The sequence below is a fragment of the Capsella rubella genome, unplaced genomic scaffold (assembly GCF_000375325.1).
Source record: "Capsella rubella cultivar Monte Gargano unplaced genomic scaffold, Caprub1_0 scaffold_7, whole genome shotgun sequence".
Lineage (NCBI taxonomy): Eukaryota > Viridiplantae > Streptophyta > Magnoliopsida > Brassicales > Brassicaceae > Capsella > Capsella rubella.
The window spans coordinates 323,139-338,902 of record NW_006238917.1 but is presented as its reverse complement, the minus strand read 5'-3'; the positions used below and the strand labels follow the sequence as shown (position 1 = coordinate 338,902).

General features: G+C 36.9%; 3 protein-coding genes across 3 annotated transcripts; 1 reads left to right on the top strand and 2 right to left on the bottom strand.

The window, feature by feature from the left end:
* Window positions 1–347: 347 nt before the first annotated feature.
* On the bottom strand, window positions 348–7,517 carry LOC17879506 (kinesin-like protein KIN-7D, mitochondrial). Its single transcript, XM_006282985.2, has 25 exons — window positions 6,805–7,517; window positions 6,567–6,664; window positions 6,379–6,468; window positions 6,194–6,246; window positions 5,780–5,845; window positions 5,648–5,701; window positions 5,369–5,428; window positions 5,120–5,198; window positions 4,952–5,019; window positions 4,783–4,839; window positions 4,599–4,703; window positions 4,295–4,399; window positions 4,006–4,113; window positions 3,773–3,904; window positions 3,500–3,682; window positions 3,083–3,232; window positions 2,866–3,003; window positions 2,676–2,795; window positions 2,537–2,587; window positions 2,359–2,406; window positions 2,094–2,243; window positions 1,209–1,919; window positions 989–1,118; window positions 789–884; window positions 348–480 (listed from the first exon to the last, which is right to left on the bottom strand). The coding sequence occupies exons 1-24, from the start codon at window positions 7,128–7,130 to the stop codon at window positions 799–801; spliced, it is 3,168 nt and encodes a 1,055-aa protein (XP_006283047.1). The 5' UTR covers window positions 7,131–7,517; the 3' UTR covers window positions 348–480; window positions 789–798.
* Window positions 7,518–10,370: 2,853 nt separating this feature from the next.
* Window positions 10,371–11,847, top strand: LOC17879749 (cyclic nucleotide-gated cation channel beta-1). The gene is made up of 3 exons (XM_006282625.2): window positions 10,371–11,002; window positions 11,303–11,521; window positions 11,603–11,847. Exons 1-3 carry the CDS (start codon window positions 10,406–10,408, stop codon window positions 11,669–11,671), a joined length of 885 nt encoding a protein of 294 aa, XP_006282687.1. The 5' UTR covers window positions 10,371–10,405; the 3' UTR covers window positions 11,672–11,847.
* On the bottom strand, window positions 11,830–15,259 carry LOC17880448 (protein DETOXIFICATION 47, chloroplastic). The gene is made up of 12 exons (XM_006283434.2): window positions 14,796–15,259; window positions 14,147–14,241; window positions 13,946–14,054; window positions 13,803–13,858; window positions 13,660–13,715; window positions 13,416–13,554; window positions 13,106–13,312; window positions 12,788–13,027; window positions 12,618–12,695; window positions 12,412–12,483; window positions 12,240–12,302; window positions 11,830–12,154 (listed from the first exon to the last, which is right to left on the bottom strand). Exons 1-12 carry the CDS (start codon window positions 15,196–15,198, stop codon window positions 12,053–12,055), a joined length of 1,620 nt encoding a protein of 539 aa, XP_006283496.1. The 5' UTR covers window positions 15,199–15,259; the 3' UTR covers window positions 11,830–12,052.
* Window positions 15,260–15,764: the final 505 nt, after the last annotated feature.

Genomic DNA, 15,764 nt, shown 5'->3' with positions numbered 1-15,764 from the left:
TTTCTAAAATGAAGTACTTTTTTTCTGTACAACGTATGGCTATTATGAACCAAATTTTCTAAAGTCTGGTATCAGATGTGTTAATACATATTTTTTTTCTTCACGAGCGGATCAAATAGGAAAACTAACTTGATTGATAAGCCAATATTAGTTTCCGTTTGTTTTGTAATAGAGAGTTTTGGTATACAATATTTAGAAATGAATGTCGATTGTTAATTAAAACTGACGGAGTGTAGATATTTTTGGCAAGAAGGGAAAAGTGAAGAAGACATGTCGTCCACATGTATATGTTTAAATTTTTCATTTTTCCCCCATTTTTAATGACAAATATAAAATATAAAGCATAGAAGGATAGACATAATAATATTACATACAAAAGAGCCAAAGACTAATTAAAAGAAAAAAAAAATAAAAAAAAATCCCAACCTGTTCTTTCCTCAAAATATATAGCAACAGGCTTCACCCACAGTTCTTGGAGATCTGCATAATCAATCATGCGACTCAATCAATATCTACATATTGTTGTATGACCAAAACAGTGGTCAATCAGGTTGACACTAATAAGTAATAAATCCAAACACTGAACCTAAAAGAGCTTAAAATTTGGGCATGTCAAGTCAGCTTCTGTTTTTTACATATCAAAAACCAAACTGAAACTTTTGAGTTTCTGATATACAACTGTGATATACAATCCAAACTTAGTTTTAAACTTCAGTTCGATTTCTACAATTGATGAACCAAAAAAGAACCTAATATGAAATGTAAAATAACAGACGCTTCCAAGGTACCTTTGATTGGTCAAGACGGAAATGCAAAGAGTCGATCAGAGATCTTTGTACGGCAAATTGGGCATTCAGAGCAAGCAAGGGAACAGGATTTACATACTGTAAAATGAAACAGAGATTAAGAAAGTAATATAAAAATCATATTTTGCTACAACTTGTAAAAGAAGAGACTGAGGTTTCATGGAGATAGAGTTACGACTTACAGCAGAAATGACGGCAAGGGAGTAGAATTGCTGCAGTGGGAGATTCGAAACATACTTTACAAATGTGAGAATTTGTGTCTCCATTCGCTTGCGATTTCATCTCTTTCTCCTTCATTTCTTGCATTCGTGCCTGTCTCATTATTACAAGATCTTGTTAGTATATTTGAAAGAAAAGACTGATTCACAGGTAAATGTAGAAAACTCATCACATTACATTTACCTTGAGACGAGCAACAAGTGGTTCCTCTTTTGGTGTCTCTTCGGTTTTAGCTACTACTATTACGTCAGGTTGTCTCGGTGCAATCGAGACTTGTCTCTCTTTCAGAACCGCATTGCTTTGTCTCTTCTCTAATTCTTTTGCAGGCTCAGTGACATTGGGTTCAGGCAATGCACCATTGTCTTTCTTCAACTTCGCAACAAGTACCCACATGTTTGCCAAATCGTTTTCTAAAGCTTCCTCTCTTCTCTTTGCCTCTTCTGCTTTTTTCCTGTATTCGTCTTCTATAAACTCTTTCTCTGCAAGTGCAGACTCAAGAGCCACCTCTCGCTGTTTCCTTACTTGCAACTCCATTCTTAGATCTTCTGGGTCTAGATTCCATGAGTCAAACTCATCTCCACTTGACCTACTTGAAGAAATCCTTCCCTTTCTTCCTGGCCTTGCCCCATCATTGTACTTGCGATTTAATCCGTTCATGGGATTACGCGTTTGAGCCAAGTCTCTTGCAGTTGCTAATTCTTTTTCTAGTTTTGTGTTTTGTAGTGAGAGTTTTGTTACTTCGCTAGCCAGATTTTTCAGTTCAACAGCTGCAGCAGAGGCTAACTCCTTAGCATATGAAGCTTCTTCAGCTAGTTTTTGATTTTGTACTCGTAACCCACTGTTCTCTTCCACGATTTGCACATGTTCTAGCTTCAACTCTTCATTCTCAATTTCCTACATACAAAAAATAAACATTCATGTAAGAATGATATTTATGTTAGCATAAAGAGAGGATCAGATTTACAATAAATGCATAAATCTACTTTACATGATACTTGTATAAAACATGAACGTTTGTATTTACTGGGATACTTGTGAGAATTAAGAATGTATGTTTGTATATTTTACCTGCGATTGCATTTTCTTTTTAAGTTCTTCTGCATACTCCCCAGATACCGCTTTATCGGAACAAGATGGTGAGGATTTCTCACTAGATACTGCATTCAAGCGTTGCTCTAGAAGATTCACCTTTTCATGTAGTTCTTTGTTCTCGGTACACTGCATTGTTGAAGCAAGTGTGGTAAGAAGCATTTTTTCCAGAACAATACGAGAACTGAGTAGAAAGATGAGAATTAGTCACCACTTCAGTATGAGAAAAAAACATGCTACTGACCTTTTTCTGTAGTTGTTCTTGGAGAATGCAATTATCAGCTGATTTGATCTGTGACAGAGGTAGAACTTAGTTCAAACATATAGTGAATCTAAGCAAGCTTCTGATTTGCTAATGTAGAAAACAAGGCGGTACTTTCGTTAAAAGAGCAGTCCTTTCAATAAAAGATTATTTTCCTCACCTCAAGCTCAAAGCTCTTTTCATTGCACTGCGTCATCAGACTCATAACTTTCTGAAAACAACAAGAGAGAATGATATTTATGCTGACTTTGAAAGGGCCAAACATCATGTTTTCACAGTGAGATGTGGAGGTTAAATACCTGTTGCATCTCAACTAATGATGCGTTGGCAATTGAAGCTTCACCACTCTCAATTATGAGCTGTTCCAATGCTCTCATTTGTCTTTGCTTTTCGTGAATCTCGCGTTCCAGATTCTGTATCTGCAAGAAGTAATTTATTACGTGTGTAAGTCATCTTTGCCACTTCAGTTGGACAACACTACTATTTTACCTGAGTTTGTGAGTTTTCCGGATCATTTACGGACTGGTCCATCAAACGCTTTAGTGTGCTAGAACTGAAAGCTATCTCACCAGCAAGCATCTTAACTTGTTCAACCAGAAGATCAATTTCATCCGGCGTCATGACACCCTACAAAAAGTCACAAGCCCACGACAATAAGATACCATTTTTCTAACAATCAATAGAAACTTTAGGGTAATTTACTCACTTGAGTAGATTCTGCACCCGGCGAGTTTTCGTCGTTCAGCTTGCTAGACGATCGCCTGTGGTTAAAACCTAAAGAAGTTTCTGATACAAGAGCCAAGGTCGAAGATGGAGATCCCAGATTATCACTTTCCAACAGTAGAGAATCGAATTTCTAAAAAGGAAAGAGATGAAAATATTAGCCATTGTGTTTTCAAACAGCTTCTGAGATGTGGAAGCAACATGCAGCAATAGGAAAAAAAAAAAAAAAAAAATACTTATTGAGGTTATAACATCAAAACCAACTATTCCAAAAATTCTTCGGTTGGGCCATCTCCAACTGGATAAAATATCTAACCGAATGGCTAAAACCGTTTAGCTATCTGAAATAGCAAGAATTCATCAAATTTGGTTGGACCACTTGTGTGAGCAGAAAACTTACATCATTTTTACCCGCAGAGAGACTGCGCTGGAGAGTGGGTATATCACCCAAATACCCAGGAATTGAATTCTTGGTAGAGACGAGTATGAGCTTCGTAAGCTTTTGGATTCTGCTCATTAGAGCTGCTTTGGCTTCTTCTTCTTCCTCCAATCTTGATTGCATTTTCACTTGACCTTCTTCTAACTGTTGTGATAAATGGATAATTAGTTAATTCACTGCCTTAGAAACACAGTAAGAATTATTCAGGATGAAGGTCTTGGGAGAGGTCAGAACCTGTTGCTTTAAGCTCATTAACTCTTCATGACTGACACCAACAAGCATACCCCTTCTAAGCTGGTCAAGTTCTAGTTTGAGGGTTGAGATTTCTCTTTGATATTTCTTAATTAATGATTTCTCATCTATAATCTGCTTTTTAGGAATGTAGAAAATAAAAATTAAGCAGAGTTTCAAGCTTATACCCATGAGTATAGCAAAGTAATTTACTGTAAACCAGGTTAAAACATCACCTGATTGCGTGAAGCATATATTTCAATACTCTTTGCCCTGCTGGCAAACTTCAACGTATTATGAGTTTCCTCACTACTGCTTGACGCAGGAGTAATTGTACATATGAGCTACAAAAAGAAACAAAAAAACTCAATTAGTTTCTCTGTTGTTATGGTGGATCAGCATGAGCTTAGTGTTCATTACAGATAGTCAATATAAACATAATATGATACGAGTATCGCAATCAAATAATTGTAAGAAAGTCAACCATGGGAAACCAGTATGGCAAGAAATACAGAAGGGTCTTACCGATACATGTCCATGACCACTTAATGAAGATTGCAGAAGACGAGTTAGCTTAGAGTCACGATAGGGAATATGAGTTGCCTTACCCTCACTTAGTTTTCCGATCACCTTCATAAATGAAACAACAAGAGATATTTATAAGTAAAACGCCCTACCATCATAAAGATGTAAGTGACTAAAGATGCTATCACCTACAAGCAAAAGGTACAATAAGGGTAACAGACTACTTATCAGAAAATCAGGCATCAATCAAGCAAGAAACAGATGAAAAATGAAAAGACAGCTCGGATTAAGAAAAGACACCTACAGTTCCAAGAGTTAGAAGACTCTTGTTGATGTATGAACCCTCCTTTCTCCTCAATCCAGTTGTTTCAGTTTTGGAACTCTCAGATCCCGCTAAGTCAATCAAATTCTAAACAAGAAAATATACAGTTAGGTCTCATCTTCAAAACTAAATGATCTTATACAATAACTAAGGAAAGAATCCTTACGAGTTGAGAAAAGATAACTCCATCGTATTCATCTCCAGTAGCACTACTTTCAACCATCTGCAGACAGATACAAATTAGACATCCAAACATGGACATTGTAAGGACACTTGTAAGAGCAAAAAAAAAATAAGCATGCCGAGACACTGAGAAAAGGCTAAAGAATACGTACCAGTGTAAATATAGTGTGGCTTCTGCTGCTCAATAAATTGAAATTATTTGAACCAACATGACGGTGTTCTACAATTGAAAACAACAGGAATGTTAAGTAGAGGCGGAACAGAAAGAGTTTATAAAATCAAAACATGTTTCAGGCTCAGCGGTTATATTTCCTAATAACCTTCCCCAGCAGCAATAAACGATAGTGCGTGACCAGGAGACAAAACAACTTCTTCCTTGATACCCTCAACATAAGTGCCCTAGAAAGAAAACAATGCAATATAGTTCATTATGTTTTTTCAAATGATATCAAATTCATATGTGATTCTAAGGTAATATATTCAAATTTATCCTATTCAGAGCACAATGCTTGTGCGTGTGTAAGAAAGGAATGGAGTAAGCTAAGCATTCTATACAGGTTGAAGCAAACCTGGGAATCCTCTCTAACACGTAAATTTTGGCCCGTTGGATCCAGTAAATCATTTATCACCTGATACAAAGACGAATATCAGATAAACTGCAGACAGCTGCAACAAAGAAGCACACATGTAAAACTAAGAAGATCATGAGTAGTCACCCAATTTTCTACATTGTTAAGGATTATAGTTCTCAAAGATAAGGCAGAAGAAAAAGAAAATATATCCTAGTCTAAATTATCTACTATTCAGGTCTTAGCAAGTTAAATATCAAGGATAAAAATTCCACTTACCTCATTATATATTTCAAGATATGAAACACGGAGCAAGAACTCCCTTCCTGGAGTCTGAAATATAAAAACGTAGCCATATAACAAAGTCGTGTTAAGATGAGAAAAGATATGAACCCCGTTAAGACCACTTACATCCTGGATGATACTGAACACGTCTTTTATAGCTAGCGGTATGATCCCAGGAGATTCTTGATCACCCTATGCATATTGCAAAAGGAACCAATGGGAGAACAAAAAGAGCATCAGACATAGGTTCTACTTGTTTGGCCGGGAACTAAAGACCCAACTTTCCAGGTAGCTACTTAACTAAAGATAAGCACAGCCAATCTAAATGAAGACCTAAAAATTCCATTCATACGAGCATACCCAACTCACATAACCATCAGCCATAAATTATGGCAAGTGCAAGTGGTCTTTGTATGGTATCTTTTACTACCATGAATATGTTTAGAGTAACCCAGAATAACCAAAAGATACCAATGGGGAACCAAGTCAAAGAAGTGAGACCCCAATTCATAGCACATGTGTTACGAAAAAAAAACTTACATGCATTGTATGTGTCTTTCCACTGCTAGTAACACCATAAGCAAAAACGGTTCCTGTCAAATTTCCAACCCTAAAGTCAGAAAATATGTTGCAAGAAATACTAGTAGGATACCAATTGGCCCTGAGGATATTTCTATGAAAACACACAAATATGGTAAAGCTGAATAAGCAGCAATGTTCCTTACCGTTAACACCTTCCATTGCTGCCTTGACTACTGGCCTTGCAGCTACATCATAAACGTCTATAGTAGTTGCTTGTGGTCCAAAAACTTTATCTGGCATCAAAACAAAATTGGAAAAACATTCACTCAAACACAAAATAATCAATAAAAACAAGCAATTGGCAAGAGAATAATTGAGGTGAACCAAATACCGAATGCGTAAGCAGTGAGTGGATTGTACTCGTGCCTGACCAATGTATCGCCATCAGGGTACCAGGCAACTTCATCTCCTCTTTGATACTCTCTATCACTGCAACCCGCAAAGAAAGAACGAAAATCTTTAGCGTGAATTTGAAAACCCCAAAAAAAAAAGACGACTTCAATTGCATCTATAGGAAACTGTAATCTCTATAGAATAGATCTGGGCCATGGCGATCAGATCTAACATACCTCAATGGTCGAAAACGAACGGTTACGGAGATACTATCCCGCTCAGAGCTAATAGTCTCCTCCATAGGCTCACCGAGAAGCTCCTCTGAGGGGTAAGGTACAGGCGATCCAATTCCAAAGCTGCCGGAGCCGATAAGGCCCGAGTCGGAGAAGGTGTGACTATGCGTCATAGATCGGGAGCCGATTCCGGTGCCGGAGTTAATCAAGGAGGAAGCAGAGGTGGAGGAAGAACGAGGAACGAGACGGTTGCTGAGATGAGAAGAAGAAGTGGAAGAAGCGGGACTTGGAGGTCTACTGCTTCTAGTTCTGGAGGAGGATGAAGCCATCCATCCACAAACCTCGAAACTCGAGGAGGGAAGTCAACTCGGTAAACCCGGCGACTCGGTCGGTGAGAAGAATCAACAAAACAAAACTTCCGAAGATGCAGAGAATGTGTCAGTGGGAGCTCACATGGCTGGGGACATAAGAAGAATAAATCATCATTGTAACATCTCCTCTCTCTCTTCTCCTCTCTTCTTCTTTGGCTTGGGCGTTTTTTTTGCTAGGAGACGGTAGAGAGGGATGGTGAGACCATAGAAGATAGAGAGATTGTTTCGTCTTCTTTAAGCGAAGCTGCTGTAGAGAGAGAGATGAAGATCGAATTGAGGGAGAGAGAAGGTGAATTCAGATTTCTCTCTCCTGTGGGTGAAGAAACGAGGAGGCTGAGAAAATTCAGATTTTGAATTTTGTATTTTCTCTCTATGCCTTTCCAAATAGACGCTATTTTTTTAATTTATTATATTAATTGTGGTAGTTGAAAATTATTTTTGGGAAGAGGACGACAATACAAAAAGAAATGATTTTTTTTTTTTGGGTGAGAAGAAAAAAAATATTTAAAAAAATGAATAATTTAAAGTAGTTTTTACTGTATGCTGATGTGGTATTATTGAAGACCAGATCCAGACCACCACCGTGTTAATAAATGGTTTAATGAAAAAAGCGCGCACCGGTTAAAAATTAAAAAAAAAAAAAACAAGGTTTTCGAAAATATTTCAAGCTACGAGACGAGCGGGAATAACAATGGCTGACCAAATACAGTAATTTCCCCTTTTTATCCTTCTTCTCCTACTTCATACTATATGATATATAATTATTACTTAAGAAAGATGCTACGGTTAATTTCCATTTCAAGCACAACATAAATGTCAGCACTCAATAGTAACCCCAAACCCAAATTAAGTAACGTATCATCTATACGATTGAGATAGATATCTTGTTGATCAATTACAGTATTTTTTCTTTATAAACTCCATTTTGGAAGTCTCCTATGCTTATGAAAATTTTAAATTATTTGAGCATTGCTTTGAATTTTCTTATTATGATAAATAGAAGATATGTAGCATTCTGCAAAACACTACTCAGATTTCATAACTACTAATTGGTTAAGTAATTTTTGTCATCGTAGGAACAGAGAAAACAGCATGACTCAAAATATTGTCAACGACGTTTTCAATTATATATATACTGTCTCCTGGCGTTTACATGTTTTAGGTGTTAATCGTCTAAGTTTTGATTTAGATATAATATTGTTTGTATCTAAAAAATATATATTAAAAAAACGCCAACGATAAACCTCAATATGTATGGAGTTGCAACTTATCAAAGATGATTGTATATGGAGTGGAGTTACCAGCACGTATAAATCTGCAAAAAGCTTTATACGTCCATCGTCATATATAAAATGTCCCAAGTTGGACATATATATATATATAATAGTGTTGTTCCATTATATCGGAAGGTGATAACAATGGTATAAAGCGAAACGTGTAGACAAAAAAATGTATTTAAACGTACATTAATACAGTAAAAAAATGTTTTGTGTGGTAAAAGTCGTCAATCAAATTATACGTTTTATGTGATACAAATGTAGAAAGTACGTTATTAAACATTGGATGCGACACAATCATACACGGAGATTGATCTGACTTGAGTTCCGGTTCTATACTTCTACCTTTACCGCGAGACATTGCATTGCAAATTACGTAACCATATATTTCTCGAAAATACAAAATGTTACTCCACGCGCATCAAGAGAAGAGTGGAGACACGCGCGATAATAATTGGACGGTGAGGAACCGGCTGATTAATTAAAAAAGATTTATGTTTAGCCACACGCACCCACCCATGAGGCCATGACCACCATGTCATGTGATCTCGCTGCTCCTTTCTCCTGAATCCTGATAACCGCTTTACACGTAAGACCAGACGCTAATTAGGGTTACTACTACATTATTGACGACAAAGGGTAATTATGTATATTTCGTAATATTTGCACACTAGTAGGTGTATTAAAAATCGTTCTTACTTTCAGCAGCGACTAGGACAGATCCCTGTTTCCATTGTTTCTGTTGTAAACAATGATATTTCTGATTAATAAAGTTTGCAAGGGTGTTAAAAAAAAAAACAATAAATTATGTTTTCCATGTTTTGATTTGACATCTAAGGCTAAATTGATATACCAACAACAAACATCATTAAAGAAAATTTTCAAAATTGAGTACGATGATAACGTAACATTTAACTTATATAAGTATACATATATGATCCAAGAAATGTTTCATTTCATTTTCAAAGTAATTACATTGAATCGAGTATTTCATATTAGGATCGACATTAGTGCTTAAGCATTATCATGTGGAATCTTGTGTTTCATTAAATAATCAGAGAAGTAATAATTTCTATTATTATTAGTATTAACAATAATTTATAACAGCAACGACAATAATTGTTGGAAATCGTCTTAGCCTCTTGGGGGAACACGTAAATTTGGATAATGCTTCTGATTCAAACCAAAAATATTCGACATGTCTTTGTATGTTTCTAGAAAATCTATCAATTTAACTTCACATTATTTTATTTTTTGTTTCTATTTAAAAGGTCCAGATCTGTACTGTACATATTACACACTCACATTTTTATGCGTTATTTATGTAATTCATACAAATTAAATGATAGAATGAATATGAATTACCGCAATGAGATAAAATACAGAGTGCCTGCTTCTCGAAGCTAAGTAGTTGTCACACCTTTCACTTTCTATTGTTCGAGCTTCAGTGCACAGCTGGCTCACGTGCATGCTTTTCCCTTTCTCACGTGCCATGTGGTGTCATCTTTAAATTCCTCCCCTTGATATGTCGAGTGTAGTGTGAGAGATAAAAAAAAAAAATACAAATACGTTGTGTTGTTTTAGTAAACCTCACTAGCTTTAACATACCTAAAATGGAAATTACTTTAGGCTAGAAAAATATATAATCTATCATCAAACATGAAAATTTATTTAATCAAAATTTGTAACTCTGATTTGTGTCGGTCCGTACCGATTATATATTTTGGCAGCAAAGCGTGTGCCCAAGAAAAAAAAAAAAAGGAAGATGTCATTGTAGACCCAAGAAAAAAAGAAGAGAATATAATTTTTTACATGGGTCATAGTTGGGCCTACTTTGGCCCATTCCACAACGTAAGTTGTTTTACTTGTATGTAAGTAACACTTTTACGGAGTACAATTTTAAAGGGTTTATAATAAAAACCCCAAACCCCAATTTTTAGAGCGTTGGTAGTGGCAATGGAGAGAGTGACAGCATCATCGTCTTCTTCATCGACTCACCTTATCCACAATATTCTCCGACATCCCAAACCACCGTCTTCGGTCTGTCTCTTTCTTAGACCCTTTTGCTTCTCCGCTTCAATCTCTCAGTCCAACAAGCCTCGCCTTCAATCGTTCTCCTCAAAGTCTCTTTCTTCTCCTTCTACTTCACTCGTAACGAAATCTTTCTCTTCAGTCGATGAACCAGATCTCGAAGAAGAAGAAGAAGAAGAGAGCGAGGATGAAGATTACAGCGCAGAAGAATACGAATACGAAGAAGGAGAAGAGGATGAGCTGGACAGTGGAGTGGTTTCCGCGACAGGAATTGAAGATTCGGAAGCGTCTGAGGAGACTTCGGAGATGGGTTTAGGAGAAAAGGAAGAAAAAATAGAGAAGATGAAGAAGAAGGCTCGGGGCTCGGCTTTGAAGTTGTCCATAAAGGAGAAGAAGGAATTGGCTTCTTACGCGCATAGTTTGGGTGATAAATTAAAATGCCAACTCGTAGGCAAATCTGGTGTTACTGATTCAGTCGTTTTCTCCTTCCTCGAGACTCTCGAGAAGAACGAGCTTTTAAAGGTATCATCTTTACATGGCTCTGTGCTTTGTCTCTCTGATAGCGTTTTGTGTTCAATCTTCAGGCCTACTGAGTTGAAAGGGAAGTCATCTCCAGGGATTTAGGGTAGATGAATTGTAACTTCGTAACTCATATTGTTTTCATCTTTGGGGTATGCAATGAGATTATGTGGAATCTTGATGTTTTGTTTAAGGAATGTTGCTGTTTGATTGGTCTATGATAATGGATTGAAGCTGTGAAGCACTCTTATTTTCTGATGCTTACTTGAGCGAGTCTCTTGTTAATTCTTATACAACAAACAGGTGAAAATACGTAAGACATCGCCCGATGAGCTAGAGGATGCGGTTCAGCATTTGGAGGAAGCGACTGGTTCCGTAGCAGTAGGTCAAATCGGGCGGACTGTGATATTGTATCGGCCTAGTCCCACCAAAATGAAAGCAGAGGAGAAGAAGAAAGAAGTTGAGAGAATGTCAATTACTAGAAGGCAGAAATACACAAACACTCGACCCACTAAACCCTTTGTAAGTATCCCCAAGAAACACCCGCTTCTTACTCTATATTGTTTTGAACTTTGAGATCATTCAGTCTTGTGGTTGTTGCAGAGAAGAGAGTATCAAGAGAGGCCTGATGGACGTGGACGCAGAGGCGGAAGTAGAGTTCCAACGGCTTGAATTTTTACCCGGTTTGATTGTTATTATCTCAAGACTAGTTATGTATTTTCATTTTCTTCAAGAATACAATTTACAAACACAATCACACTGAAATGTAAGCCAAATCCCCCTTTGTTAGGAAGCTTTAACCATGTTGTGAACATAAATTGAGAGAAGAATTAAAAAGAACAGATAAATATTATTTGTCTGTTATGCTTTGAATTTACATAGCTCTGACCAAAAAAAAAATGTTGACAAAAAGTGGAGAATCTAGACATAATTAGAGCCTCAGAGCTCGATGTTACTTGCTTATTTTGTTGCTAGATATATCAAAATTAGCCATTTATTTGGCAAACTCTTAGATATAGTTCGCAACAACTCAGACACAAATCATACCGAGACTTAAATGGATTTGAGCTTCTCCGCCGTATATGGACTTAGCTCATCTGAATTAAGTATGCCTCCAGGTGAAAGAAGCCGCCGTAGATACAGACCAAACCGACCCTGCAATGTTAAAGCATATGTTGGTTAAAAGACAGATTTTGACGAAGAGAATATCGCTGATAACATTTTGCATATAAATGTTTACCCATTGAAACCCGACGAGAACGAACCAGCAGCCGAGTAAACCATAGCCACTTCGTGTCACGAACTGTGTCATTAAACAGTAACAAAAAGTCATTTTAGGGTTGCTCAAATTTAAAGAGTCTTCGAAGATTTATAATCTCAATTAGGGTTTGTGAAAAGGGGAAATAAAGTACCATTAGTGTGAGACAGCCAAGAACGAAGCTGGAACTCATCACGGAACTGACGAATTTGAGATCACGTCCGGCCTGGTAAACAATAAACAACGTTTAGTTTAAGCATACTATCTTGTTTCAAGATTACACAAATTAAAAGAAGTATTACGTAATAAGTTGTTTGCTTCTCAAGAAACCATGTAATTGAATAAGAGCTTGTAATTTACCAGCAATGTACCCTCGAGTGATACAGTCATAGGCAATGCAGACAACGCCATGAAGAAAGGTATAAGCAATCTATGCATCTGGGAACAGACCAAGGATTAGAATAGACCAAGATTAAAAAAATTAAAAAATATATATGAAGTAAATGTTGATTTGAAACACAAAAACAGACCTCGGTTATGATGACTTTATCTTGTGTGTAGACCCCAGGAAACAGAGCTGGAACCGTTGTTCCAATAACTCCCAAGACTAATCCAAGCGTGGCTCCAATAATCAGTAGGGACTTGAGCAACGTTCTAGCCTTTGGAAGGTTACGGTTCGCACCATATAACATCTCTGGCATAAATGACTGAGCCGTTTGAGAAAGTGGCTCACCCCATACATTGCACATCCTGTACGTCTGAGCCATCACCTATAAAAAAGGAAACAGAAATGTAAAATACACAACATTCACATAGCTCGGCGTAAAGATCTCTGCTTTGTAAAATACCTGATGAGCTGCTAAAACATGAGTTCCCATAGAAGTGGCACAGTAGATGATGAAAGAATAGAAAGCAATCTTGGAGAAAATGGAGATGAAAACAGGTGCAGCGAGTGAAGAAATCTTCCATAGTTCTTGCGGTGAAGGGATGGCAAAGGAGTAAGCATTGTAGCCTTCTTTTTTCAGAGAATCCATCATCATAAAAGCTGAAACAATCTATAGCCATATATAACATACAAACACATTTAATTAATCCTTAATGAATTATCTTCTGCGTCTTTATTTACATTGTAAAAGTTTTGGGCTTCTTAATATTTACCTGAGAAGCAGCTGTTGCCCAAGCAGCTCCGGCGATACCTTGTCCAAGAAACAAGCATAGGATTGTATCTCCAAGACCATTAATGATCGTTGCTGCAGCTAATGCCTTAAGAGGTCCCCATGAGTTCTTCATTCCAAGACTGATACAGATTCTCTCATCAAAATCAAGTAATAAAGAGGCGAAAAATAGACACAGAACATCTAGCGATTCAAGCTAATTAATAAGAAGGAAAAATGTAAGAAACCTTGCGCTTTGAGCAACCAATCCAACAAGGATAAATGGCCACGCTAAACCTCGGATCTGCGAGACAGAGAGATTCCAGTTAAAGAAAGAGAGAACATTCATCAAGCGAATTTGAAACAGAAAAGGGATCGAAAGAACAAGAACCTGAATATATGTGTTAGCTGCAGGTACAATCTCAATGTTCTTCCCTCTAGTAAAAGCTACAAAAGAGCCATGAAAAAAGTCTAAATACTTTTCATTCAAAAGGGAAGCAGACATTTGTAATTAACATATAAAATATTGTTTACCAGTAACAGCCCAAGGTCCAAATAATTTTGTGAGCAGAAGCATCATAAGTCCACAAACCAAACCAATAAAGAGCAAGACAGAGATTTGATGTTGTGCTTCTTTCTTGTCCTGCAAGAAAAAAAAAGAAATAACATTTTAGATGTTTCCACATAAGAAAAAAGCAAGTCAAAGTTGGAAGAGTAAAAAGTAAAATAAATAACCTGTTTGGCAAGAGAAGTAGCGACCATATTGGATGTAGCCACGGAGAGGAACATGAAGACGTAACTCATGTGGTCGCATAGTACTGTTCCCGGTCCTATTAAACCAGTAATTTTCTCAGCCATCGTATAAATAAAAAAATACTCTATTTTTACCGTATTCTCACACACCAAAAAAAACACACATACACAAATCTGTGTAATTACGTTCATATTTTTAAAAAAACACTCTAGAAGAGTCATGGAAAAACGTTACCAAAAGGCAAATAAAATAAAAATTTGAAGATGGTAAACCGACACAAATCTAATAGTTAGCTGGAAAAAATGATTGTACAATATAAAGACAGATAGATGGACACACTTACCTAATTTTGTTATAAACAATTTATATAATTGGTGCACATGGTTTTATGTGTAATAGATTCTAAACAGAGTAAAGGTCCACATGGTTCCAAAATATGTGTAACAGATTCTAAGCAGAGTAAACAAACCAAAACAGTATGAATGATTGTTTCAGGTTTTATTTATTATTTACTTACTATTGGGGACCAGTCCGGTTCGAAACTGGCTTTGAATTAACCGGAAATATATATATCATAGACCAGAATCCAGATAGACAGATCTTGAATTGGAAAAAAAAAAGAAAGCGTACCAAGAGCAGCGAGTTCGATGGAGCTTCCTTGGCCGATGACGACAGTGTCGATGAGGCTCATCAACGGTCCGCAGATCCACATCCCCATAGCCGGACCTGTGAACTTCACGATCTCTTTCATCTGTTCCCATATGCTCTCTTTCACCAGATCCCCTCTCTGTTTCTCCTCCTCTTCCCGATCAACCCCGACGCAGTTCCTCGTGACTCGCTCTAATATGATCCTCCGTCTAGCCACCACCGTCTTTCCCTGAAAACTCGGAGGAGGAGTCGCGGTGATCGCACCGAGTTTTCTCCGAGTTAGCGCGGAATCAGGGATCAGTGCTTGGTGGGAGCTAACCGGAATGGGTCTTGGTTTGGGGAAGAGAGGAGAAAAAAGGGTCAACCTTTGGGATTTGATTAGCATTTTCTTGGTTAAGAGACAAATCGGTGAATCTGATCACCGCTTTCAAGTTTTTTTTTTTGGCGCCTCGAGATTTGTTACAGAAGAAAGAACAAAACAGAACCCAACCAACTCTCTATATACTACTACTACTCGGTTTACCACGTCACGTGCTCTGCTCTTTTTATTTTTCCTTCCTAGATTATTAATCTTCTTCGAAATTTACATTTTTCTATCCATTGAAAGAAATTATCAAACAAAAAAAAAACATATACAATTATCACCTTGGTTCCATTGATTAAACTGTACAATTATTTACAATTGGGTGTTGTCATTACATTTCCTAGCTGTCAAAGGTCACTTTGTGTAATTTATGTATTACATGGATGGTAGAAATACATAAACTACCGAAGAAAAAAACAAAACCATAGTCTTTAATTATGTTTTACACTCAAATGAATCAACTAATAATACAAGTCTTCTCATCATAGTCTTTAATTTAGTCAATTAAAAGACTTGTGAATTGTTTATATAGTTAAAAGACTTTGAAAAGACTTGTATTCTTTAATTGTTTAAAAGTGTGAATATTG